The sequence below is a fragment of the Aythya marila genome (genome assembly GCF_965140915.1).
Source record: "Aythya marila genome assembly, chromosome: 1".
Taxonomy (NCBI): domain Eukaryota; kingdom Metazoa; phylum Chordata; class Aves; order Anseriformes; family Anatidae; genus Aythya; species Aythya marila.
The window spans coordinates 62,922,875-62,948,631 of NC_139042.1; the positions used below are offsets into that span (position 1 = coordinate 62,922,875).

The 25,757-nt window shown below is 43.7% G+C and overlaps 1 protein-coding gene across 1 annotated transcript in view; it reads right to left on the bottom strand.

Moving 5' to 3' along the window:
- GRTP1 (growth hormone regulated TBC protein 1) overlaps window positions 1–19,375 on the bottom strand; it is a 37,214-nt gene extending 17,839 nt beyond the window's left edge. The window contains exons 1-4 of the mRNA XM_082782729.1: window positions 19,093–19,375; window positions 18,465–18,616; window positions 7,382–7,540; window positions 493–617 (exon numbers count right to left, since the gene is read on the bottom strand). Coding sequence (XP_082638855.1) covers window positions 493–617; window positions 7,382–7,540; window positions 18,465–18,616; window positions 19,093–19,130 — 474 coding nt within the window. The 5' untranslated portion in view covers window positions 19,131–19,375. The remainder of the gene's footprint in view (window positions 1–492; window positions 618–7,381; window positions 7,541–18,464; window positions 18,617–19,092) is intronic.
- Window positions 19,376–25,757: the final 6,382 nt, after the last annotated feature.

The following is a 25,757-nucleotide window of genomic DNA, read 5'->3' on the forward strand; positions in this document are numbered from 1 at the left end:
GCCTGTCTATACTTGGAGACAGCATCAAATAAATGCCACCATTTCCCTCTACCCATTTATCCCAAATCCTAGGTGATATATCACATGAGCACTGTTTTTCCTGTGTTTTGAAAAACATTCCAGTGAAAACAAAGACAACTGAGATCTCATCACGACTCCTACACACCAAGGACTATTCCAGGAAAGACGGCAGGAGGGAGGAAGAGGGAAAGACAAGCTCTCTTTCTCCTCTCCAAAGCATGAATCAAACCAAATGCAGTGAAGTAGCTACAAAAAGACCCTGGGGAAACTCACAAGGATACCTGAACATGCTTGAAGTGATTATTTTTTTTCTCTCCCAGGGCCATTTTAAGAACAGAAATTGTTTGTGGATCTGCTTCTGAAAGTGCACATTCAAATGGGCAAAACCAATTACCACTGGTGAAATGCAGCATTTAGAAACAGGGAAAAAAAAAAGAAAAAAAAAAAAAACACAACACAGTGACTACATACCTGACAATATCCTACTGCTTTATTGTGGTGCCCATACGCTACCAATACATTGTAGAGCGTGTGCTGCAGGCAGGGATCGGCCGTTTGGCGGAATTTTATGTTATCTGGAAATGTTCTATTCATGTCTAGACAAAAGGGAAAAAAAAGATCAAAATTAAGAGCTGTTCCCTCCTTGGTCTTCAAAGCAGACTTTTACAGCTTTCCTGAAGCACAACCGAAACCTTATTAGACTGTAGTTTTGGTGGATGAATTTCACCAAGAACCAGCTTTACCTCTGTTTTGGCTAAAAGAGCATCTACACTTGAGGATAATCCATTCCTAGAAAGACTAATCCTATTAGGGTACAGAAAACGATTTCAAGCAGGACTAAAGAAATTCTCCTGCAGAATGGACTCAAGGCCTGACTGCAAAAGCTTAAACGAAAGCAAACCACTCATTTAGACAAAAAAAAAGAACTCATACCAAATTTATCTAGCAGAGTGGCATGAAATGACCTACACCTCTAGGAAAACATTCTCATAACAAATCCAATGGTCTTTCAGTTGACTTATCATTCAGGGGGCTTCAACCAAGCATTCCCAAACAACTAAAAAGAAATAGTCTCGTTCCTGTAACTGAGCACGTCTATGTGGATTCACAGTGTTTTTTTTTCCCTATGATGTGAATAGCAGGACTCACCTCTCTTTACAAAGGCCTAAACCATGCAGGTTTGAGCTAGTCACCCAAACACCCTTTGGTTGTTGGAAAAACAGGCAGAGTTAATTTTTAGCTTGCTTCACTCTATGAAGAGCGAAGCCAAGGTTACTAATCCACTTCCATGTCTGATTTTTAGAAGTCCAAGTCGGGGGAAAAAAAAATGATTTGAAAGTAACATTACTTTGAAGATTTTTGAACCTTGAGACATTAATAAAACAAGTTATTTTGGTTAGCTTTCTTTTAGTTCTTCCATACTGGAAGAAGCCTACTACAGTTCTGACACAAACTTGAGCTGTAAGCAACTCAAGGAAGAAAGTCGCACAAAATCGTGATTAGTTTCATGAAAATCACAAGCATTAAAAAGACTTTAATCACTCTTTCTTCCTTTTGAAGTCAATAAATCATTTACAGAAATGGGAGGGTTGGAAAATATTTCACCTCACCGCTCATGTGACTTAGAAGAAAAGCTGAAGGAAAAAGCTAATTTTTAAAAGGACTTGAGCAACAGCCAGGCAGTCACAGGATAACCAAGTGCTGTCTTTCCTCTTGGTAGGAAGAGCAACACTGTGTTTGCATAATCGGAATAATTTCTTGTTTATTGAAGCTTAGGCTGGGCTTTTCAAAAAAAAAAAAAAAAAAAAAGATGAATGGTGACATTTCAGCTGTGGCTCTTCCCCCTAACCTGTGCAGAATCCACACCTCAGAGCTGACCTGCTCTCCGCTCACCTACTTCCCTCTGGACAGATGTTAGCAGCCAAAGGAACACAACCTTGAGCTACTCCAGTCTTGGGGAAAGAAAATCACCAGAATAAACTGAGCAAGGAAATCAAAGTTAATGCTTTTTACTGATAGATAAACCCCAAACCATGACAGTCTTGTTGTGTGAAGACCTGCTGACGAGATTCAAGCTATGCACAGGAACATGGGTCCAGGAAAAAAGTCACAGAGAAATGACTAGCTACTTCTTTGCAGTACACTCCGATTAAATCCCAAAATGGTATTATTTTTCTTTTCAGATGATCCTTCAATACTGGGAGGTGGCGGTGTTAAGCTGCTGTGAAACACTAAACCAACAGATTTCCTCTCCTGTTGATTCATCTCTGTGCAGCAAGCATGAGAAGAGCATTGGCTTGCTTCTTTCCTTCCCCAGGACTGCAGCATTTTCACCTCGCATTCAGCAAGACAAACATAGGCAGGAATCCACATTAGCCTCAGCTGAAGAGATATTTATTTTAACACACATAATTAGAACTGTAGATGCTATTTCTGGAGCAAAAAGATGTTTAGTGTTTTTGCATCACTCTAGTGCTTTTCACATTTAGGGTACTTCCAAAGCCAGGCATGCCTACAAGCCAGACTTCTTCAGCTTGCTACCCCACCCTTTCTGTACATATCTTTTTATCAATGTGCTTCCCACTCCCAGACACAATGCCCGGTAGATTACACAAGTATTTATTTATTTATTAACATGCTATACTCCATTTTGACCACACTTCTTCACTACTGCTAGTCTGTAACTTGCTTCTGTTCTGAATAGATTCCAGGCATTTTTATTTATTTATTTATTTATTTTTAATTTTTTTGTCAAGTACAAGCATTCAAAAATTCCAGTGAAAACCTAATCTCATTATTCTGGAGGTCATCGATAACGATTTGGAAAAGTAAAATATGTAAAAGGTATTTTAAATTTGATATAATTGGTATTCAGGACTCAGCTTCAAGCTTTACTTTGTAGTAAATGTTTACTTTGTAACAATGAGAACTAGAAATTGTTCTAGTTCTCAGTAAAAAAAATAATTTTTTTATTTTTAAAAGTTAAGTTGAAGTTTGCTATCAACTAAGACTAGAGAAATCAAGCCTGAATCACCCAGCTTCAAGTAACAGTTCAATAGCTTACAGCAATGAAGAAAGCAAACTGGGATAGGATTTTCTACAAAAGGAGATGAGAACAGTAATACCACTGCCTGGAATTGCAATTAAGCAGCATCCTGTGTCTTGGTTATTGCATAAACTCCAGTCCCTTTTATCTCCAAAAGGTGATACCAGAACTGGAGAGAAGGTAGGTAAAATATTCTGAGGAAGTATCACCACACACTTTCCTTCTCCAGTTCTTCCTTTAACTGTTTTGGCAGACAGACAAGGAAGCAAGGTAGCAGTTGGGCACCACCTGATTTAACTTTAACACAGAGCCCAAAGAGCTGACGCTGCTCTTCCCCATGGCTAAACGCCATGTAAAACTCATGAGAACGTTCCTAACCTCCACAAATAGGTCAACCCCCCTTCAGAGAAACTTATTCATGCTTTGAGCAGTGTAGAGTCGATTTTATAGCTGACTATCGTCTGAATTACAGCTCTGAAACTATTACGAAGGATCCCACAACCACTACCCGACCCACACAGCTAGGCCCTCAGGTCATGAGGTGCCATACAGGCCGTGGGGACTCTCAGATATCAGATATGTTTGTCACCAATACAGCTCCCCCTCATGAAATGCTGTCGTGGGTTTATGTGGCAAGGTTTTGGTAGCAGGGGGCCATAGGGGTGGCTTCTGTGAGAAGGATCTAGAAGCTGCCCCATGTTAGGTGAGGGCCCCGCTGCTGACCAGAGCTGAGCCAAAAAGTGATGTTGTTTGTGTCTCTCTGAGAGCAGATTTAAGACGGGAAAAAAGAAGTGGAAACATGGATATTAGCTGCACGTGTACACAGGAAGACTTGCACACACTACGTGCTTAACTAAAAATGGCCTGGTTGAAGAGGGACTTACTGCAAAGAAGCTACATTAACTTACACCCAGGCCTTTCAATAACCAGCAGGCGGGCTTTGCATCAGAGGACAGCCACATCTACTGGGCCAACACCACTTGTCCAACTGAACTTTACCACAACGGGGCATGAACAACAAAGCTCTGTAGAAACATATTCCCTTCTAAATGTGTACATAACCTAAACTATGAAAACTGGCATCAACATTTTGAGACCTGCATTCTTTAAGGTGTTATTTTTATGTTTAAAGAAGTCTTTTCTCTCCCACATTTCTCTTCAAAAATAAAACCCAAAAGTGTTCCAAAAGGAAGCTTCATAAAATCAGCAATAAAGCCCAACAGTTAAGAATCAACAAGATGAAGAGGAAGAATGGTCAAAGGATAGTTTAGATTTATTGTTATTACTTAGCAGATTTTTCTTTAAAATTAGACCATTTCTTTGTACAGTCCCCCTGCATTTTTTTATTTAGTTACACCCCACTGAAGACATTTCCATGTTGAAAATAAGTTCCAAATGGAAATGAAAATTGTTTAGAGCTTCTGGGCATGTAAAAGAAAAAGGTAACTGGCTCTTAAACGTTTTACAAGGGATTTTAAAGTCTTAAGTTGGCCTTGCCCTCCTGTCCCTCCCATCAAAAACAAACAAAAAAGCATGGTTACTATTCTCTTGTTTTTAAAGTATGGTGTAAAGTATTGTGTTGGGCTATTACTCTACAGTTGGGCTATATGACTAAATACAGCACAACTGTCTAAAAATGTTGGAAACTGCAGACCTGAGAAGAGAGCGGCAGCAAGATTCCACACCCTCATTTATTTTGCTGTTTAAAACAACTGCCGTGATGGGAAAACAACAGGCAGAAACGAACTCAGACAATTTACACTGAAACAGTCCTCAGCTAAAGCTTGTGATAAAATTTGTACAGTCAAAAGGGGCATTAAGTTCATTAACATAAGATTTCGTTCACCTTTAATTCTTTTCTCCTAACCCTCATATGTTCACATCATTGCTTCCTTTCTGAAGGGAAATCTAACACTGAAGTCTGAGGTCCTCTTCGCATTTTTTCCCCTATAACCCAATTTCCTTTCATCCCTTTGTCTCACTTGCTCCTTGTTAGTTTCCTCTTCTGCAGTTTACCTATCCATGCAGTCACTCTTCCAAAAGTTTAGTTCCTCAGTAATTCAGAAGTAGATCTTCAGCTTCTGACATTATTCTTCCTCCCCCGCAGAAATATTTTAATTCATTGTATAACCAGTGTGAAAAGCTTCCTGCTGTCACACTATGACCACTTGTGCTATGGTCTAGTTTCAGAAAAGAAATTGCTTGCATCTCCCGCTTGCAGCAACTATACATTTTGCTCTGAATTTTGCACTGAATACACTTTGCTCCTTCTCTAGGCCGCTACAGAAACTCATTTCCCTCCGTATAGATAAAGTTAGAGCTCTGCTGTGTCTATCCCTAGGCAGGATATGAGCCTGGAGATTTCTGTTTAGTCTTCATTTGCAGGAACATGAAAGTTTGTGTTTCAAAATGCCTTACTGAGGTGTGTAGTCCCAAAAGCCCACGGTGCTGCTGTGGAGGGGAAAATTGGAACTAAAACAAAAGGAGTTCTAATGATTACCCAATTCCAACTAAAATCAGTAAAATCCCAGCTTTAACTACCTGGCTTTTTTAAGATGAAAAAAAAGACAACAGTAACTGCACCTGCCTTTCTAACATAACAGCCTCAGCATCATGCTTGTCCAAAGCACAGTCCTACCTCTCAACTCAGGAATCAGGTAATCCAGGCAGCAACAACTTCTCCGCAAAAACTCCGCTGCAACAGGTTGAAAAATTTGGGGACAAATACGAGTTACATCAACCTTTTACTCACTTGTCCCATCCCTGTCTCTTTCAGACACCTAGAGGGCCAGTGCAAGGTTGGGGTGGTTTAACACTTTGTCACTTATTTTTGGCCACTAGTCAATGTACAAATAAGTAACTGGACTAGTAGGGGAGTGGTATTCACCCTCCTCTTCTTCCCTTCTTTCAAGGACTTACATTTAGTGATTTCATGCATCAGGGGGTACATCCATACCGTTGTAACGGCCTGTACTGGGTCTGGCTGGGATGTGACCTTTCCCTGCAGCAGCCCATACAGGGCTGTGCTCTGCATTTGTATCTGGAACAGCAGTGTTATCACACCAGTGTTGTGTCTGCTGCTGAGCAGTGCTGGAACAGCATCGGGCCTCTCTCTAACCCTCCTAGGGGGTGGGCAAAAAAAACAAGAAAGAAACATCACCAGGGCAGCTGACCTAAACCAACCAAAGGGATATTCCATACCAGATGATGTCACACCCCGCAATAAAAGGTGGAAAAAGGAAGAGGAGGGGAGGGGTGGGCTCTCGTTGTGAAAAAATCTGTCCTCCCGAACACCAGCTACATGCGTTGAGGCCCTGCTTCAAGGACGTAGTCAAGCATCGCTCATTTGTGGGAAGTAGAGGGTAATTTCTTTCCTCTGCATTTCCACACAGCCTTTACTTGTTTTGTTTTTTCCCTTTCCCCCTTTCTCTTTTTTTCCTTTAAATTGTTTAATTAATAATAACCTTTCCTTAATAATTATTTTTTTCCCTTTAATTAAATTATCCTTATCTCAACCCGTGAGTTGTTATTTCCTTTACTTCTTCCCCTCCTCTTCTAAGGAGGGGGAGTGAGAGAGCGGTTGTGGTGTTCAGCTGTCCAGCACGGTAAAACCACCAGTTCCTGAGTGGACATCCCCACCCCTCGGCTTGTTAAATTCTTTTTTGAACCGGTTCATGGTTTTGACCTCAGCAGCACCCTCCAGCAACAAGCACCACAATTCAGTGATACGCTCTTCTAAATCCACAGCACGGCAAAGTTCATCCAGTGTCCTTAGTTCTTGCTAGACAAAACGAATTGCTTCAGTTAACAACTGTTCCCCATTCACCCTCTCTACACCATTTATAATTCATTTAGGTCTGTCAGCAGCTTTTTTCCTTAGCAATCTTTCCTCGAGCTGAGATGCAAGCGTAATTCATCTGCCTTACGCAGACACTGCTCCACGTCTTCAACCATTCCTGCTGCTCTTCCAGGTCCTTTTGGGACTGAAATAAGGAGAAACAGATGCAAAGGCAGGTCTCACACTACAGAGTTAGAACTCATCATTCACCTAGGAGATGACATAACAACGCCTTCTAGTTTGTTCTCAGTTCCTTTCCAAAAAAATTTCTAATCTTCCTTAACGTTTTTGGCTACATGAAGAACCTGGAAAGATCTGTGCTGTTAAAGAGCTTATGGCTAATCTAATTTACATGCTAATTCAGCACTTAAACCACTACTACAGAAACCCAAGTTTTCCATGACATAACTTCACCTCTAACAATTTAAGGACATAGGACAGTTGATAAACACAGATTTTATTATCAGGACAATAACCTGTTTTGATTGCTTCGACCAGCTTGTCATTCTTCTCCCCTTCGAGCAGCCTGTGGTAGTATCCAGGGTTTTGCTCCATGTTGGCTTGGGCCCCGCTCACGATCATCCAGATCAACGCCCGGTGTTCATTGGGGATGCCTTTCCTGATATACCTCTTCACTGCAAAACAAGAAGCTTTTGTTTGTTGGTTTGCTCTGAAAACATTTCCAGATACATTTTTCTTCTGGAACAAGCAACAGAAAGCTGGTAAGTCACAGGACAACTCTCGACTAGAGATTATTACGCTTGCTCTCCTAGACCACCACATAGGATAAGCATTTTCTTCTCAGCTACCGTGTATTTTTGATTCTTGCCTAAATACTTGCCACTCAAACTCCCCACGCTGATCGCCAGACCCATGCTTTTCTCAGTCCTCTATTGCCTCAGTAGGATTTTGAATCCTTCCCAATTTCTGACTGGAGACAGGAACACCAAAAAGCTTCTCCTCGACCTTCCTCCTTTATCATTCAGACAAGCACCAACTTTTTTCTTTCCCTAACAGCCTCTGACACGTTACCGCTGTTTGCTTGGTTATGCTCTAGCATAAATGGCTGCGTTAACCTAACGCTGGGATTTCAGCTTAGCACCTCACCACTGAAAGCATCGCAGACACAGAAGTACGAAACACGTGGCTACTGCCTAAACTCATTTAGAAGGGATGGAAATGTCAGAGAGCAGCAGACGGTTTGTCCCAGAATAACTGGGAAAATCTTTTCAGATCTAAAATAGCTGTTATCTCCTGCATCCTAGCCTTATTTTTTTTTTTATTTATTTTTTTAAGCAGATGATTCAGTGTGAATAACTAGGATGCAAGATTGCAGGAAGGAGCATCAGGCTAATAACAGCCAAAGCAGCTTCCTCCTGGGAATGGAATGAAAGACATTAATAAGGGAACCAATGCTGCTCGTCGGTACATAATCCTGCATCAGCACTACCCCTTCTGACCCCAAAAGACAGCCAAACACTTGAGATCCTTCTGCTTTTTCCAGGGAGAAGAAAGTGACAAAGGAATCAGACATTTACTACTAAATGAATGACACTTCATTAAAGCTGCAGCTTCTCTTCTCCAAATTCAACGGGACTCGGATGAGAGTGGGGAATTCTTGGTTGTTGCACAAAATATCTATACATAACCTGGTTTTATCCAGTTCTGTAGGTTTGTAACTCAAGATAAACGGTGTCTGAATTAAAGGCAGTTGGCCTTAAAAACAGCAGAACGAAATGAGTTTACAGCAACTCAGCCAGCGACCTTCTACATGCCTCGCTTCCACCTCTTTTTAGCTGCCTATGCTTTAGGAGCCAAAACTGCCTTCCCAATGTCAACGGAGAGATCTGTGCATCTCTAATGGGCATTCCGCCCACCTAAAATCTGGCACTTTCTCTCAAAAAAACGTTCCTACCCTTCACATTTGCAATAAGCACCTGGCCTTCAGGGTACAGTTTTTATTTAGCGTTCCCATGAGGATTTATGCCATGGGTAACAGCCTCTCTTGTTCCAGCTGTAAAGTAACTTCAACCGCAACCTTATTCTAGACAGACTGGAGATAATTTACTCATTTCTGTTTGATAATCCCCACTTCATCTTTTTTACAAGATTTTGAACTCTGCTGCTCAATAAATCCTAGAGATGGGCACAGCAAGAGCAGGAACACAGCTGAGGAAGCAGCCCCATTTCAGCCAGCCCGCAGAGACGTTCAGATGAGCCTGCAAATGCTCCTAGAAGAATACTTAGTGGGTAAAAATCACCGGATTATCATATTTTAACACACAAATTGGGATTTATTTTTTTTTCCTGGTACAACTATCAATCCTGAAAGCACAGCCAGCAACCACATCCAACAACAATACGCTCAGAGAAGTGGGGACAGGCCTTTGACATTGGCACAAGGGGAAAGCAGCCCTGCAGCACCCAGCACACTCATTATTCCTCAGTGTCATCATTCACATGACAATAGGCAGCCAGAGGCTCCTATCGCCCCGGGTGCTTCCACATTATCTTCAGGAAATAAAAAACCCACAACAACATCCCACACAGCAGAACATCCTCCCACTGTCGGGTTTAAGAAGCTTTCACAGATGAAGCCGGATTGTGCATGTGTCTTCGAGCACGCATCCGACTCCGACTGTACACCAGAGGCTTGATCTCAAAAGCAGCACTGCTCAAAACCACCAAGCCCTCAACAGTCTAAGTTTCGGAGTATGTGATAAAGGAATATCTGTACATCAAAGTTTTGCCTCCGTTCATAGATGAAACACGAAGCATCAGTCTTTAAGCAAGCTGTTTAACACAGAATATGAAAATTCTTAAGGTTTTTGCCTCAAGTTAAAATTGTGTTTACCTTTTCCCCTTCCCCTTAATGTTGTTTCACTCTACACCATGGGCAGACCAAGTTACGCAGGAAAACACCATTTAAAAACAAAAATCATCATGCTTAAAATTTTAGAAGAGTGTGGTTTTGAAAAACACCTGCACATAACAATTCCGATTAAATGCTGAGGAAAGTAACTCAGACCTTGGAAAAAACTCTACGGCAGAGCTGAGAACAGCATCCCAACAAGGAGCTGAAGGTTTTGTTTTATGCATACATCGAAGAAACAAAGCAGACCTGTGCTGCGAGCACTCAAGTTCCTGTCAAACGTACAAACTGACTTTCCAAGAAGCTCCTTCCTTCCTCCAACATCTGTTGAGGACCAGCTGTGCTCCTGCGACAACCACTTTCACCTTTCACTGGATTTTACCAGCCTCAAAGACCAGAGAGTGCCTTCTGCTGCCCGATTCTCTTACACAGCACACTTTTGGTCAGAGTTAAGCTCCTTTGGGTAATTATCTCGGAGGGTTTGTTGCCGGCCTGCGGTTGTCTTTTGGTCCCAATAAAGACAGCAGCCAAGTGGATGAAAGCAGTAATTCTACCTTTGTTACTGGGATCCTGTGAGAGAGAGAGGAGGTAAGCGACCGAATGCCAACTGGAATTTCTCATGTGCAGAGGAGACAACAGTGATAACGAGGGTAGAAAGGGAAACAGAACACCACAAAATAGCACAAAGGAAGAGGCTGGAGAAGGAGCAAAAGGAACTACCAGCCAAAACTCCCATGCCCTGCCCTGCCGGAAGGCTCTGATCCAGAACAACAGGATACACCGCTTAATTACCCTCGTTAAAACGTAGCCTAATTAGTTTTCTTTACAGTAGGACAGAATTACATGCGTCCGTACCGCACATGGGCATGAGGCTAACTTGAGCAGCACGTGAACACGCCACATTTCCAAACTGGAAAATTAGCACAGGTCATCACTTCTTCCTGGCCAGCAACGCTGAGCTCCTCATTGTGTGGGGAGAAATGGGTGTGGAGCCACAGAGGTGTCACACATACAGCGCCTCTCCCCCTGCTAGACACAGCAGGGCGCCTTTTAAAGCTTTTTTTGAGCTCCTGAGCAAGGAAGCCAGGTGCTGGAGCCAGGGAAGTGGTGGAGTCCCCATCCCTGGAGGTCTTGAAAAGACGTTTAGATGTAGAGCTTAGGGATATGGTTTAGTGGAGGACTGGTTAGTGTTAGGTCAGAGGTTGGACTCGATGATCTTGGAGGTCTCTTCCAACCTAGGTGATTCTGGGATTCTGTGGAGAGCCTCACCAGGCAGCAAGCATGTTGTCGACGGGAGGAAGACACAGACGCTCAATATGAGTGAACAGTGAACTTCAACTTTAATGGATAGCTCAGTCGCCTTTTATCTACTCCGAAACTCGTAAACATTCTTAAACTAAACTTAGGATTGGCTAACACTTTCCCGCGCTATGCAGTTGCTACCGTCCTGCCCCAGGGGGTCTATCCAATCGCCTAAGGGCATCGTGTTCTTGATCCTGATTGGCTCTCAGCCACCTGCGTACGTGCCCAGATCCATGTAAGCTAAGTACGGTACTTTATTAGCTTATTGCCTGCCAATTGCCCCACATTCACATGTCCCACCTCACTTAACCATTCCTCAACAATTCCCCCGTTTTTATTTTGCTCAACAAACACCTTCTGTGTGAGTTGCTCAAGTTTTTTAGTTAGACAGTTAAAGATTACATATGCAGCAATGATAATCAATATAACTATAAGTAGAAACCGAAGTCCCTCTTTAACTAACTGAACAGAATGAGCTCTGTCCAGACTGATTAGCCCAGGTGACCCATATATTCTGCTGAGGGTCAATTTTCCCTAAGATGGCATTACCATGTCCAGCCATTATTATAACTGATAACATGACCAAAGTCCCTTGCTTCGTTAATTCAGCCATGGTCGCTGTTATCCTTTCTTGGTGACTTTTCTTCAAGGGCTGGTTTTACATCAGATGTCAAATACATAACATAACACAACTATACAACTTAACCCTAATAACACTACAATTACTGTAAGCACTCAATGGCAACACAATTAATAGTAAGCAACAACTCAATAGTAACACACCCAAACCCAATCACTTGATGATGATTAAAGGCTGCTCTTGATAGTCGTCGAGGCACCACAGCCCATGTCACCGTCAGAATAACTATCAGGAACCTCTTCCTGGTCATCCTCGGCGCGTGCAGACTCCAAAGCTGCTTCAGTCCGCTTTTGCAGTGATCCACCGGCCACCCACTTCCGGCACCACTTCAAAATCTCTATAACATTTTATAACATTTTTGCAAGTAACCCTACAACCACATTTATCACAATACTACATGCAATGATGATTGACACCACAGCGAACAAAATCCTCAATCCCTCCTTGATCAATCCCAGTAAGCATCTATGCACTGTTTCAAACAAACCAGTGAACCATTGATGGAAAGGATTGATACCATATTGACTCTTTCTCATGTGCTCTTTCAAGAAAGTAATAGATTTGTGCATTGACTCAGTACGATCAAAAAGTTTTAAACAGTACGTTCCCTTAAGTTTCTCCAAGTGGCTACTTCACACAATGACTGATTTCCTATGATTTCAGCCTGTACTATGGCAATAAATGCGCTCTCACTAACACAGTACACAGCACACTTGCACACTCAGATCACACTTGTACACCCAGAGCACACTTGCACACCCAGAGCACACTTGCACACCCAGAGGCCTCTGGCACATCTCACTCTCAATCATACCACAACCTCAATCATACCACAAGAATATAATTTAGAATGATAAGCAAACAAACAAGTATTGCCTCTCATTGTGTTCCTCATGAAGTGACTTGCAACACTTTGTTTTAAAACCTTACCCTTACATAAATACTTTCAACACAAAACACCTGGACATTTAAGAATAACACATCTTGAATTGTTCTTCGAGGTTGCAATGGGGGAGCTATCCATTCCAATACCACAGTTTCCACTCCCGTCTCCCCCGTTTTTATTTTTTGCTGTGTGATAGCACCCATCAAGTATTGCGGACCACACAGAATAGTAAGATCGAGTGGCCTGTCGGGTATGCGTCGATGTGTGACACGCGTTGTAATCAATGATGCAATTTGTTGTAATATTTCTGACTGTTTTTCTGATAATGTTACCTTTGTGGCAGGGTCGGTTCCTTTTAATAATGGCCGAAGGGAATTCAACAGTTCATTTGGAATTCCGACCACTGGCCTAATCCATTGTAAATCTCCTAGCAGTTTTTGAGCATCATTGAGGGTTTTGATGTTCGATTGGATGGTAAGTTTCTGAGGCTGAATAGTGGAATCTGTAATTTTCCACCCCAAGTACTTCCAGGGGCTTGCCTCCTGAATTTTTTCTGGTGCAATTACCAGTCCCATTTGTTTAAGAGCAGCTGCCAGAGCATTTTCCTGTTGCAGGGAAAATATCTCCTTTTGGGCTAACAAAATATCGTCCATGTAATGGTAAATTATCGTTTTGGGCCATGCGCGGCAAATTGGTTGAAGTGCCGCATCGACATAGAGCTGACATAAAGCAGGTGAATTATGCATGCCCTGAGGTAATACAGTCCACTCAAATCTCTGACATGGCCCTTCACAGTTTATGGCAGGGAGTGTAAAAGCAAACCTCTGTTTATCATTTTCATGTAATGCAATTGTAAAAAAGCAGTCTTTAAGATCTACAATTAACAATTTCCACCCTTCTGGTATCATAGCAGGATTAGGTAACCCAGGTTGCAGTGCTCCCATAGCACACATTTGACTATTAACTGCTTGTAAGTCGTGTAGCAAACGGTATTTCCCTGATTTTTTGGGAATCACAAAAACCGGAGTATTCCAAGGGCTTGTTGACAGTCTCAAATGCCCTTGTTGATATTGTTCCTGTACTAATTTATGAGCATGTAAAAGACTTTCCCGTTTTAGTGGCCACTGTTCAACCCACACAGGTTCATCAGTTTTCCATTTAAGTGGGATTGGGAAAGTCCGAGCAATGGCCACACCTAAAAATTTTGATGATTTGTTGTGAGAACCGCTCCCATTTGGGCAAGGATATCTCGCCCTATTAACGCTTGTACTCCCTCAGGCAGTGATAAGATGGATACACTGCAATTTACCACCTTATCACCTATTGTCCATTGCAGCACTGGTGATCGATGAGCAAGAATCATACCTCCTACTCCTGAAACCGTGGCACTAGACTCAAATGTAGGCCAATGTGACGGCCAATCTTTTGTGCTAATTATCGATACATCAGCACCAGTATCCAACAATGCCTCAATTTGTATTTTTTCATCCTTTAAGCACACAGCGATCTTTTGTCGTGGTCTTTGACGCATACCAAGTGTCAATAGCACCACTTTTCCCGTGGAGCCAAATGCTCCCTGTCCTCGATACTTTCCAGATTCTGGTGCTAACGATTCAGCAAGATGAGGCAATGGGATTAATTGTGCTTGTATTTCCCCAAGATAGTCCTTATCAATAAGTCCAATTAATATTTGTAATCCACTCATAGTGGCAGACGATCTCCCTATTAATAGAGCTCCCACGGGTTCACCATTAATAATTATTGGTCCAAAAACTCCTGTCCTTACCCTGGTGGGTCTCGAATCCAATAAAGTCACATCGACTACTGTTGCCCAATCCAGGCCGAGGCTCCCTCTGGTGGCTGGTCGGAGAAAGAGGGAGCCGCTGCAGATGGTGCCGGTGCTGTTGCTGCCGTTGTCGCAAAAGCCGCTCCTTGTGTCGTCGCGGGGCGGCTCTTCCCGCTGCTCCGGCCGTTTCCCGACGCACCTCGTCGGCATGCCGAAGTGCTATGAGTATTTGATTGACAGTTTTGGCACCACACTGATTCTGTTTTACACTCCCGTCTGATGTGTCCCGCAATACCACACCGAAAACAACGGCGCTGCGGTGCCGATCCTCGGCCATTAGAACGTCCTCCGGGGGTTTGCAAAGGTGCAAGGGCAGCAGGCACTTTAGACTGCTCGTTCATGTTGTCACCTAATTGTTTTACTGCTTTTACTAACATAGCCTGTGGACCTACAGGTACCTGAGACATTCTTTCCAATCCTTCCTCTATTGTCCAAGTACTCGGCAATGTAGCTAATATACTTCGAGTTGAAGGGTTACAATTTTGGAGTGCACATTGCTTTAATATAGTGCCTTTAAGATAATCGGGAACTCCCGCGGCTTGTATTGCATTTGCTACTCGATCGATAAACAACCCGAATGGTTCCTCCCTACCCTGTTTAATTCCCATGTAGGACGGTATTCCCCCTGGTTCTCTAATTTGTTCTAATGCCCTTCTGGCTAGTCCCTGTGCATCTGGAGGTGAGTACACCACCAGGAGGGCTGTTGTTATCTGTGCTGCTATCTCGATATTCCCGTCCTTCATTGCCTCATGAGCTATTCTTTTCCATGTCTCCTCCCTATCCTGTAAATTGGATTTAAATGGATTTGTCGAAAATGAATTTGTTCCCGATTCCCCACCCACCCTTTCTCCATTCTCTAATTGTGCGGGTGGGGCTGTCGGTGGCTGTGAAGGTTCTTCTTCCCCTGATACGGGTACAGACGTTTCCCAGCCACCCGAGGTCCCCTGTGGAATTATAACTGTTCTATATGATGGTGGAGAGGGGTAAGACCGTTCCTCAGCTCTTTGTTGAGTAGAGGAAGCAGCAGAAGTCCCCCCATTCTGACTGGATGATCCTAATTGCTCTGTTACGGCAGCAGGTATTTTTTGTTCAGCTTGGTGTATTGCTAATGCATTAGTTACCGCCCTCCATGGCTTCATTAATTTTCTCGCCACCTTGTTATCACTAATCACCTCATCAAATAGTTTGTCCCCGAACTTCCTCCACTCTGCTTGTTCAAACACCATATCAGGATTTAAAAAACAACCCTTAGCTACCCCATAAGCTAATAACTCTGGCAATTCCTTTTTACAATATATACACTGTGTGCTCCGCTTTTCTAAAAAGCATTTGAGCAAATCATACGCCGCTTGCCTCTCCATACCTTTATATGCGTCGGTACCGTTGCAGCCTTTGCAAGACCTCGGCGGCGCGTTCCGGCGGGACCCTCTATGGGCTCGTCCCGGGTGCGAAGACTCCCTTTCCGAGCTGCGGGTGCGGGGATTCGAAGTTTTCGTCCCTTTCGCCTTTCAGGCCTCGGGTGCGGGGATTCGACAATTTTTTAATCCTTTTCACCTCCTGAGCTGCGTTGCAGGACCGGTCCCCGTATCCCGTCCAACCGTGGCTCGCAGGTTCGACTCCAGCCGAGTCCCTGTTCCCATTCAGATCGTCCCTGTTCGGGCGCCATTTGTTGTCGACGGGAGGAAGACACAGACGCTCAATATGAGTGAACAGTGAACTTCAACTTTAATGGATAGCTCAGTCGCCTTTTATCTACTCCGAAACTCGTAAACATTCTTAAACTAAACTTAGGATTGGCTAACACTTTCCCGCGCTATGCAGTTGCTACCGTCCTGCCCCAGGGGGTCTATCCAATCGCCTAAGGGCATCGTGTTCTTGATCCTGATTGGCTCTCAGCCACCTGCGTACGTGCCCAGATCCATGTAAGCTAAGTACGGTACTTTATTAGCTTATTGCCTGCCAATTGCCCCACATTCACATGTCCCACCTCACTTAACCATTCCTCAACACAAGCACCCCACAAATCAGACCTTCTGCTCCCCAAGGCCCTGCAGGGTCATCTTGTAGGATAAAACACACAACAAAGCCACTACTTAGGTAAATAATTCTGTGCTTCACAGAACTGACAGGGTTCAATCTAAATACATGGTATCAGAGGGGAAGCATTTCAATCAGTAGTTGTACAGGTTAATCTGCTGCTCTCCTCCGCTGAGGAATCAGCTGACGGTAATGAGGGCGGCTTAGTGTAACAACTTCAAATTTACACTCAGACTGCACTTCCTCAACGCTACTTAACTCCAGTCACTCTCCTTATAATTACACATTATAGATTACACATATGCATGAGAACACATATTTGAGTACCTTTAACAAAAACTATCATCAAAGATGATATGCCAACCTGCAAGGGCTTGCTACAGCCAAAGCTGTTGCCTGCACCCACTCAATGGATCTACTTTACCCCATTTTTCACAAACTGCAGCAGACTTTTTTAAAAATACAACACATTAGCCTGTTAGGGAAGATAAACATGACATTAATGGTTGTTATCATTACGTGGCTAGAAGGGCAGCACCATTATTGGTACTGAAGCTTAGTGGACAAGCTGAGAGAATTAGTCAAAGTTTCAGCTCTGAAATAAGACGAAAGGCACACACACTGCTGCATCACAGGAACGTTCTGCATCTGTGAGGCTGGAACAGGCTACACAAGAGCAGAGAGATGTGAGCAGCTCGTGCAAATTACTAAAGGTTTCACCTGTCACGGTTCACCCATTTTAAGAAAATAAGGGAATGAATTAAAACCCAAGATTATTTTTTCCACAACTAGAACCCTAAATTCTGCAGAAACTCAAAATCCTCTGAATACTGCAAATAACTCAGAATCCTCAAAATAACTCAGAATACTGCATAATTACTACTATATTAAAAATGTACACCCTAAACAGTATCTTCTTTATCTCTGGAAGAAAAATAAGAGAGTATCAGTAGTTACTTTCTAGTTAGCAGCATATGACCTAGCAACTATAGCTCAAACCTACATTTTCTGGTGCTCCTCAGCCTCAAAACTGACATCCTTCCACTAAATACACTGTTCCACTGAAAATGGCTCACTTGTTATCATTCCATTCCTGGTGCCAAGGGAAAAAAAAACAAACAGCCAGAATTAGCACTCAAGGTCCACACCTGAAGCAGAGCTTTGAATATTCAGCTGCATTACAGCCAGCGCATGAACTTTTGGGTTGTTTTACTCACTTTTTCTTTAGTTACAGGGAACTCCAAAAGGTTTCCTAAAAGAAAGCAAGCTGAATAACATAATTGAGAGCAAAGGGAAAAAATGATGCCTATATGGAAAAATAACTAATCCAGAGGAAGGGAGGGGGGGTGACCTTCAGTCTGACAACACCCTGTCCCCTTCTGATTCCCTCCATGTACTTATTTCTCCCCATCATCTCTCTTGTAAAATGAAACATTATTAGAGGCTTTCTTCCTTTCTGAACTGGCCATGAACTGTTCCATCAGCATGTTCTCCAATGCTGCGTTAGCTCCCGCATGAATTTTTGCTTTCTTTGCTCTGTAAGGCACTAAGGTTTAGTTCTCTGTACACACCTTTCTAGCAGCGAGGTGAACATCGTTTTACAAAAGGAGGATAAAATGAACTAGAAAATTTCAGCAATCAATAAACTGCCAAGGAGAGAGGCTAAAGACAGTGCCTCCTGCATCATCACACGTCTTTTCAGAGAGTGCACAGAGCAATATAACAGCTGTACAGCAGCACCTGGAAGTGCCACTGGCCATAATCTCTGGGTTACAGATGTAATAAGATATTAGAGCGTATGCCAAAGAAGGATTACTCCTTTGTAAGCTTTAAATCAAATCAATGATCCCCCTAATAATATTTTTCATTTGAAGAGGAAAATAAAATTCAACATTCAAAAACCCACATGAACTGAATATGATGTATACCGGTTCCAACATAATGCTCTTTTACTTTTAAGTAAACGTACAGCTCACCTTTTAAACTCTTCTGTATGCTGTTTTTCCCCTTTAGGAGCTTGGACCATTTTATCGCTCGCCTTGTGAGTACCACTAGGTACCTGGAAAAGAAAGCTTCGTAGGATGCGTAATCAAAGTCGTCTGGCCTTTCAAATCCATATGGATCAACCCTATAAAATAAACAAAAAGAAAGAAAAGAATTCTTGTACAACTGCTTCTACATACCTTCAAGTGAGGGGAAGAAAAAAAAAAAAGTTAATTATGCTTTAAATAACTTCCAGCTGCTATTTCTAAACGCAGCTCTCCTCCCAGCAAACACTTACTTTACACAGGCTGCACAGCGTTTCCAAGCTGCTGAAGTAAATGAACTTACACACGCGCCGTTCAGGCAGTTTTACAGATTTCGCTCGCTTTAGAAACGAGGAATTTTTAGAGCAAAGGCTCTGCTGTGTGCAAAATCGACCCAAATTACGACCGCACGGAAGCCCGGGGTGCATTTCTCTCCATAACACAGCGCCAGCAGGGTGGGAAGAGCCCTCCAGGATCACCTGGTCCTGCCACCACCAGTGTCACCCCCCCGACCCATGTCCCCGAGCACCAGGTCCAACCTCTCCCTGCACACCCCAGGGACGGAGTTTCAGCCTACCTGTACGCCCAGTCCCGGCCGCCCTCTGTCCCGGCCATCGGCCCCCTCCGGCAGGGAGCCCCGGCCGGGCTCTCCTCAGCCCGAGCAGCGCCGCCTCGGCCGCCCCATGCGGAGCTCCGCCGGCTGAGGGGCGGGGGCGGCCGCCCGGATCCGCCTCCCTCCCGTGCTGGGGGCCGGGCCCGTGACAAAATGGGGACTGCCGGGGGTCCCTATGGAGCTGGGGGACCCCCAGAGGGCGAGCGGGGCGCCCCGGAGCAGCCCCCGTCCTGCGGAGGCCGGAGGGGCCGCCGCCATTTCGGGGTCTCCCCCCGTGGCTGCTTGTGGGGGAAGGTCCCGGCATGAGCCCCCCTGCCCCTGTGCTTCGGCTCCTGCAGGCACTAGTGCTCCTCAGGACTAGGTTCTGGAGGATATATACCTCATTAAAAGTCAGTCATTTTTTCCCCTAACTCCTCAGGCTGCCATACAGGCTTCCATTTAACTTTATTTCCCCAAATAACTCATTTATTTCCCCAAATAACTCATGGCACAACCAGTGCTTTGCTACATCGAAATACATTTAACTTCAGCTTCTGCTGACTTCGTTTCCACCTCAAACTAAATCTACAGCGGCCAATCATCAAACACATGCGGAGTAATAACACCACAAATATTAATGCCCAGAAAGGCTTCCCTGTTTCCTGAGCCCGCCTCTAGCATTAGCATACTGCTCCTCGCCTTTCTGAGGCATGGAACAAACCCCAAAACTCACACAGACCCTGCACTGTCTGGCTGCTGGCAGCGTACCTCGTACTGTGCTACAGAACAGACGGGAGAGAGGGAAATTATATTCCTGCTTGTCCTTTTTTAATCAAGTTCTGACTTTGCACCAAGCAAGCGCTTGGAAACTTGCAGCTCCTGCCAGGGAAACATTATCTAGTCCAGCCAGCAAGTCATAGTTGCTGAAGACAACAGATGGGATTTCGGGAGGGAGATCAACAGTTGTTCCTTCCCAGTACACTCCTCAAGAAAGCTGCCTCCTCTGTGTGGGATCAGAAGCAGGCACCCACACAGTAACGTGGATGCAGTTGGGCTCCGACAACAGGGAAAAATTTCGGAGCTTCGCGTTTGTGTCAGCTGCCACCGAGCTGGGACTAGGAGGCAATGCTGTCCCACCAAAGGGAAAAGGGACCCTCACCTTCCTCCCCCAAATCCCCAAGCCGCAGCACTTAGTTGTACTTCGTCTGCAAAGTGCGGGTTGTGCTGTGCACGTTCCTTCTAAAGTGGTTCCGTCAAAAATCCCCCATGAACAACAGGTTACGTCTCCCATTAACTAAGGGCACACCTGCAGCACATCAAGGACAGCCTTTGTGTGTGCCACAGTACGTTTTTAACATCAGCAAGCCTGAAATGTTTTACATAGTTCCTGTGCTGATGTTCCTTTGTGGTGTGCTCTGAGGTATGCTGGTTTCACAAAAGGGCTCTCATTAAACTTCAGGTAGCTCCTATTAAGAATCTTTCATCTCAGTATCATGAACCAGCCTCCTGTCTGGCAAGAGAATACCTTGGTTGTCCTTTATAGGGTGTCAGTGCTGCTCTCTCCTGGGCAGATCATATCACACTTTTCTTTTTTTTTAGAGGCATCCAAAGAAAGAAACGCATAAAGTCTCAAATCTGCAAACTGTGTGTGCTTGGTTTTTGTTTCACAGAGAAGGATACCAGTGACTTTTGATCCCTGCTTCAAGGGAGCTGCTGACAGGGGCAGTGACGGTGCAGGAAGGCAGTTTTGGGACATGCAGCCCAGAAAAACACCTTCCTGACTAGTGCCTGGCACAAGGGGAATTAACCTAATGTACCTCCCCCTGGCCCCTTTCATCCAGACCCTTATCCCTGAAATTTTTACATTATGGTGAACACGTTTGGTAGAAATTCTCGCCTCGCTGCTCGCCAGAGTAAGCCCTTAAAATAGGGACTTCCCTTTAAGGCTAGGCATTTAGCTCTGCTCGCTGCAGGGCAGATAAACACAGCCGAGTAGTATTTCATATGCTGCGGCATTCGCAGCTTCGCTTGCCTGCATTGCCCTTGCCCCACGTTTTAGCGAGGAACACTTCCATATCTGCGACCACCACATGTGAGAAACACCATTCCCAGCAAGGCCAGCAGGTCTGCTTTTCCAAATCCAGGTGAGAAGTTTAAAAAAAAAAAAAAAGCCTAGCTATTCACAAAACAGTTAAAAGCCCCTGTTCAGAAATAGCACATGCAGACGCATTGGAGGGGACATGTGAGGTTTGCCAATGCTTTAGTCAGTCCTTAGGGAGGGTCTCATCCCTTGGACAGAGTGCTGAGGGGAGAGCATGAGTTCACCTTGAGAGATCACCTCTAGCACAGCAGGGAAACCCCATTTGGTAAAGAGCATTTAACAGAGTATTAATTAAGAGTACGGAAAGAGTAGTGATTCCTGCATAGCAAGTAGCTAGCAAGTTGTGGCTGAGGATTAAAGCAGAGTGTGAAGTATTTTATAATGATACTGTGCTGGACTGCATGAATCTCTTTAGCAGCTAAAGAGCGATGACCGAAATGGCTGATATCAATTCGTTGTGAGATGCTGTGAACTCAGTTAACAGAACAGACCTGTCCAGACTGTTTAAGGAAGTAACAAGATAAATAGGTAAAATTACCCCACAGCTAAGACTAACACACATCTCAGAGAACAGGATTTTTACAATACTTATGGATCTGAAAACAGGAATGTGGAATTAAAACACATTTCTGAAATACAATTTTAAATTGCTGCTGCTCAGAGAATATATCGCTCGTACAAGTTTGTGGCCATTAATGCTGGATTCCCTAATACCAAAGCTGGCAGGACATCCAAGAGCAATGCAATCTGCATGCACCAAAGAGTGCAATAGCTCTTGGCAAAGCATCCAGAAAATGTTGCTACCTCTTTGCCATGAGCAAACACACACAGGCACAAAAAGATCATTCTTACTGGTAACTGGATGTTCCAGTATCCTAAGTAAGCGATGAAACTCACAGCATACATCCCCCTTGTCTGTGGGGCTTATCGTGTAGACCTTCATCTCTGTGTCTGTATTTAGTAAACCACTCCAAGCAAGCCTTGCTGGAGCTCTTCTCTGCACCCATTTAGCTTGAGCTACTTTCATATGACGGGAAAAAACTGCTGTTCCCTGCTTGGGAAAACGTTTTAGATTAGGCAAATTTGGCAATATAGAAACATCCACTAAGAAGTGAAGATATATGTGTATATATATATGTATATATATTAATCATTGGAGGAGTATCTTCTCGCCTAGGCACAACGTGCTGCAGGACCAGACAGCTCGTCCATCTGGCCAGGTTAAGGGATGCCACCATCACATCCTGACGCCTTTGCTTCGTGTTACCACCACCTACCCACCCGGTTTAGTCAACCTCCAGCCTACGTACGGACCGAGTCTCTGGACGGGTAATGAAATGCTGAACTTGCTCCATATTTTCGTCCCAGCAAATTGCGTCATGCTTACATAACTGGTCTGTGGGCCTGATTAAACCTGCTCATGTGGAGTGTTCCAGCAGCAATCGCTGAACTTTAGAACAGGCTGTAGAGCAAGGACAGAAACATATATTTAAAAAAAATAATAATAATTTCCTCTCTTCCCTGAAGGCTTCACGGCTTCACACTGATGCAGGTTGCTGGCTGGCAGGACAAGCTACAAACCCATGTGTAGTCTTGAACACGCCAGTGTTTTGATTACTCTCAGTATGACTGTGGCCCCAGGAGTCAAAGCATACTGATATGAGCAGCTATAAAAAGGAGCTCTGAAGCTTGCTGCCTACCACCACAGCCGCCTGGAGAATCAACATTACCCGTGGAAAACTCTGCAGAAGGGTTTTTGCACTCAGCTGCCATCCTCCAGCTGCGTCAGACAAGAAGGCTCAAGGCTGTAAGTGACAGTGCTGGGAACAGCAGGGAAGAGAAATGATGTGGCAGTGCCCTCAATGTGCAAAACACTGCAAAAATATATGTCAGGGGTGATATGAAAACAATACTTGAACGTTAGGAAGCGTTTCTAAGACAGAGACTGGAATGTCCTTGCGAGAAGTGAGCAGCTCTGACAGAGCAGTGACCCTATGGAGTGGAAATGAATGAAAGAAATGAGAAGTTCATACTGGCTAATTGCTTGATGAATCTTGGGTCAGGCTGCAACTTCAGAAAATGTGTTTGTGATGCGACCTGACAAAGTATTTTCTAAATGCCTTTGTTTTGTTTTGTTTTTTCCTTATCTACTTGAATGGTCATAGGCAGTGTGCTGAAAGCCATTTAAATTCACACTGGTGCTGTTTAATTTCCTCTGGCTGCGTGAGTGCTGTGCTTCTAACTGAACCTTGAAATTCCTCAGGGAACAGTAACTCCCTCTAACTTCTCCCCACCCTCCCCTCCCCTTTTTTTCCCCATCCCTATTGAGCTTGTGAAGATACCTAGCTGACTAGGGACGCACTTTTGGTCATATATCTGAATGTCCGCTCACTGCATACCCTGATTTTACATGCTGTCCTGGCTCTGACAAGTGAAAGCAAGCCTTCTGCTGGCCTTCTGCTGTGCTAGGACTTGTGCAAGGACTCATTACAATTGTCTCAAGCACTATCCTGTTCCACCAACAGCAGGCAGAGTTATCGTTACAGGCATTTAAATGCAATCATTTAATGTAAATGCATAGTGTAAACTGTGAAGAACATTGTCTATTTTCCTTGTCTCTTTTCTGTTAAGGGTTTCTCTAAAAATCACATATTAGGGGAAAAAATAATTCAGAAAAGGCTGACACAATTTGGTGTAAAAAGGAGAAGCCGTATAGCTGCCCATGCAATGGGAGATGTCCATTCCTTACATGGAATAAGGCGTCAGAAATACAGATTATCCTAAATTTCTGTAATTAAATAATATTTCAAAATGCAAATATGCAAGGACACTGAGTTTAGGTCAGATCAGCAAACTGCCTTTCTGCAAGTTCCCAAATTCGGAGTTTTGAACTCCGTGCGGTGCTCCGAGGGACGCTGCTGTCCATTGCAGCCTTCTGCATGCTTATTCTCCGTATGCTTTGCAGACTCATGGGCTCAAAGAAAACTCAGTAGTTTCATGAAAAAACAAGCTTGGAGGTGACAGCAGGAGTGGCTGAAGGTCCTTTCGACCGCAGGGTACAGCAATAACCATCTGTGCCGATAAGCCTCAGTATTTGCATGCAATCAAGGGATCGGCTGAAATAGCTCATGTTATTTTTAAATTCCTTTGGAAGGTAAGAAACTTTGATTGCAACAGCCAAGATCAAATTATGACTTCTCTCTGGCATACTTTGCAGGTCACAGATTAAATTAAACGGCTAATACTGGGGGAAATGCTCAATTCTCACTTGGTGTTAATTTGCGGATAAATGTCCCCTCGAGTTAACAGGAATAATTTCACTGATACGTCGTCAACATTTAAATGAATTAATTTAAATTTCATTTTAATATTTTGAGTTTTTCTGATACTGGCCTTTCCTATCACAAAGTAATCAAACTGAGAAGGGATGTGTAGCATCGAAAACGATCAGCAACTTTTTGGTATTTCCATGGTTTGCTGCGTAAGTAGTTATAAAAATGATACGTTCTCATCCAGATATTTGATTTTTTTCTCCATTGAAAGTCTAGCTCAATGTCCACAATGTTTCTTCAACTGATAAGTTTTATTTTATCTATGTGTGAACTTAGGAAAAGTGCACAACTTATTTTGCTGTTATTATCCAGTAAGCCATAGCAATCATTGTGTGGACAATGCTGCACATTTCTATTGTGTCCGCAACAAGCATCATCTTATATTTCTGCATTTTCATATTTCTCAGCAACATTTTTTTTCAGCAGTTTTATTCTCAGAAACTATGATAAGCTATGAAAGCGTTACCTTTATAATCATTCCCTTTTACATTTACATATCCCTCATACAATAGCTTTTTGCATTTCAATGGCAGCAAAAATGTCCTGCACAAAATTTGCTGAGAACTGCAGACTTCTGAGTATCTAGTGGTTCTTTATATATGTGTAAATGAAGCAACTTTCAGCAAAGACAGGTTGGATTCAGCCCCACAGAAGTCACAGGGGTGGAGAGGAAGGGGCTGAGTATTTATCATACCTCTCTTGAGCATTTTCAGCTTTTAGTTGCAGCCTGACCCAGTCCCAGGGGCTCAAACAGCCGCAGTGGTGCAGGACCAGAAGGTGTGCAAGCCACTCAAGGAGAAGAGATGTCTGTCCTCCAGCACTAAAAACTCTCTTCTGGGCCTTCACCTCAGCTCAGAAGGTAATTTCTCTCTCTGGTTCCAGTGCCCAGCTCTGAAGACCACCAATCATTGCTGCAGCAGCTCAGAGCCCCCCAGGCTATGTGCTAAAGCAAGTCAGCTCTTAAATGTGAAGGTACAGCCACAATTTTTCTTTGTATTTAAGTAGTCAGGGAAAGCAAACACGAGAGCTACAAGTAGAGACAAAGCTAATTCAGTCTGCCAACCAGTAGAGCAGATGGAGTAGACCAGTAATGCAGCTGGTGCATTAGGTATTGCTCTGCAGAATTAGGTTTTTGTTTGTTTCTTCTGTTCTTTTTCAATTTTTTTATTTTTTCCTGCACATCACAGGACCATACAGCTAACAGCAAGTTTTCAGGT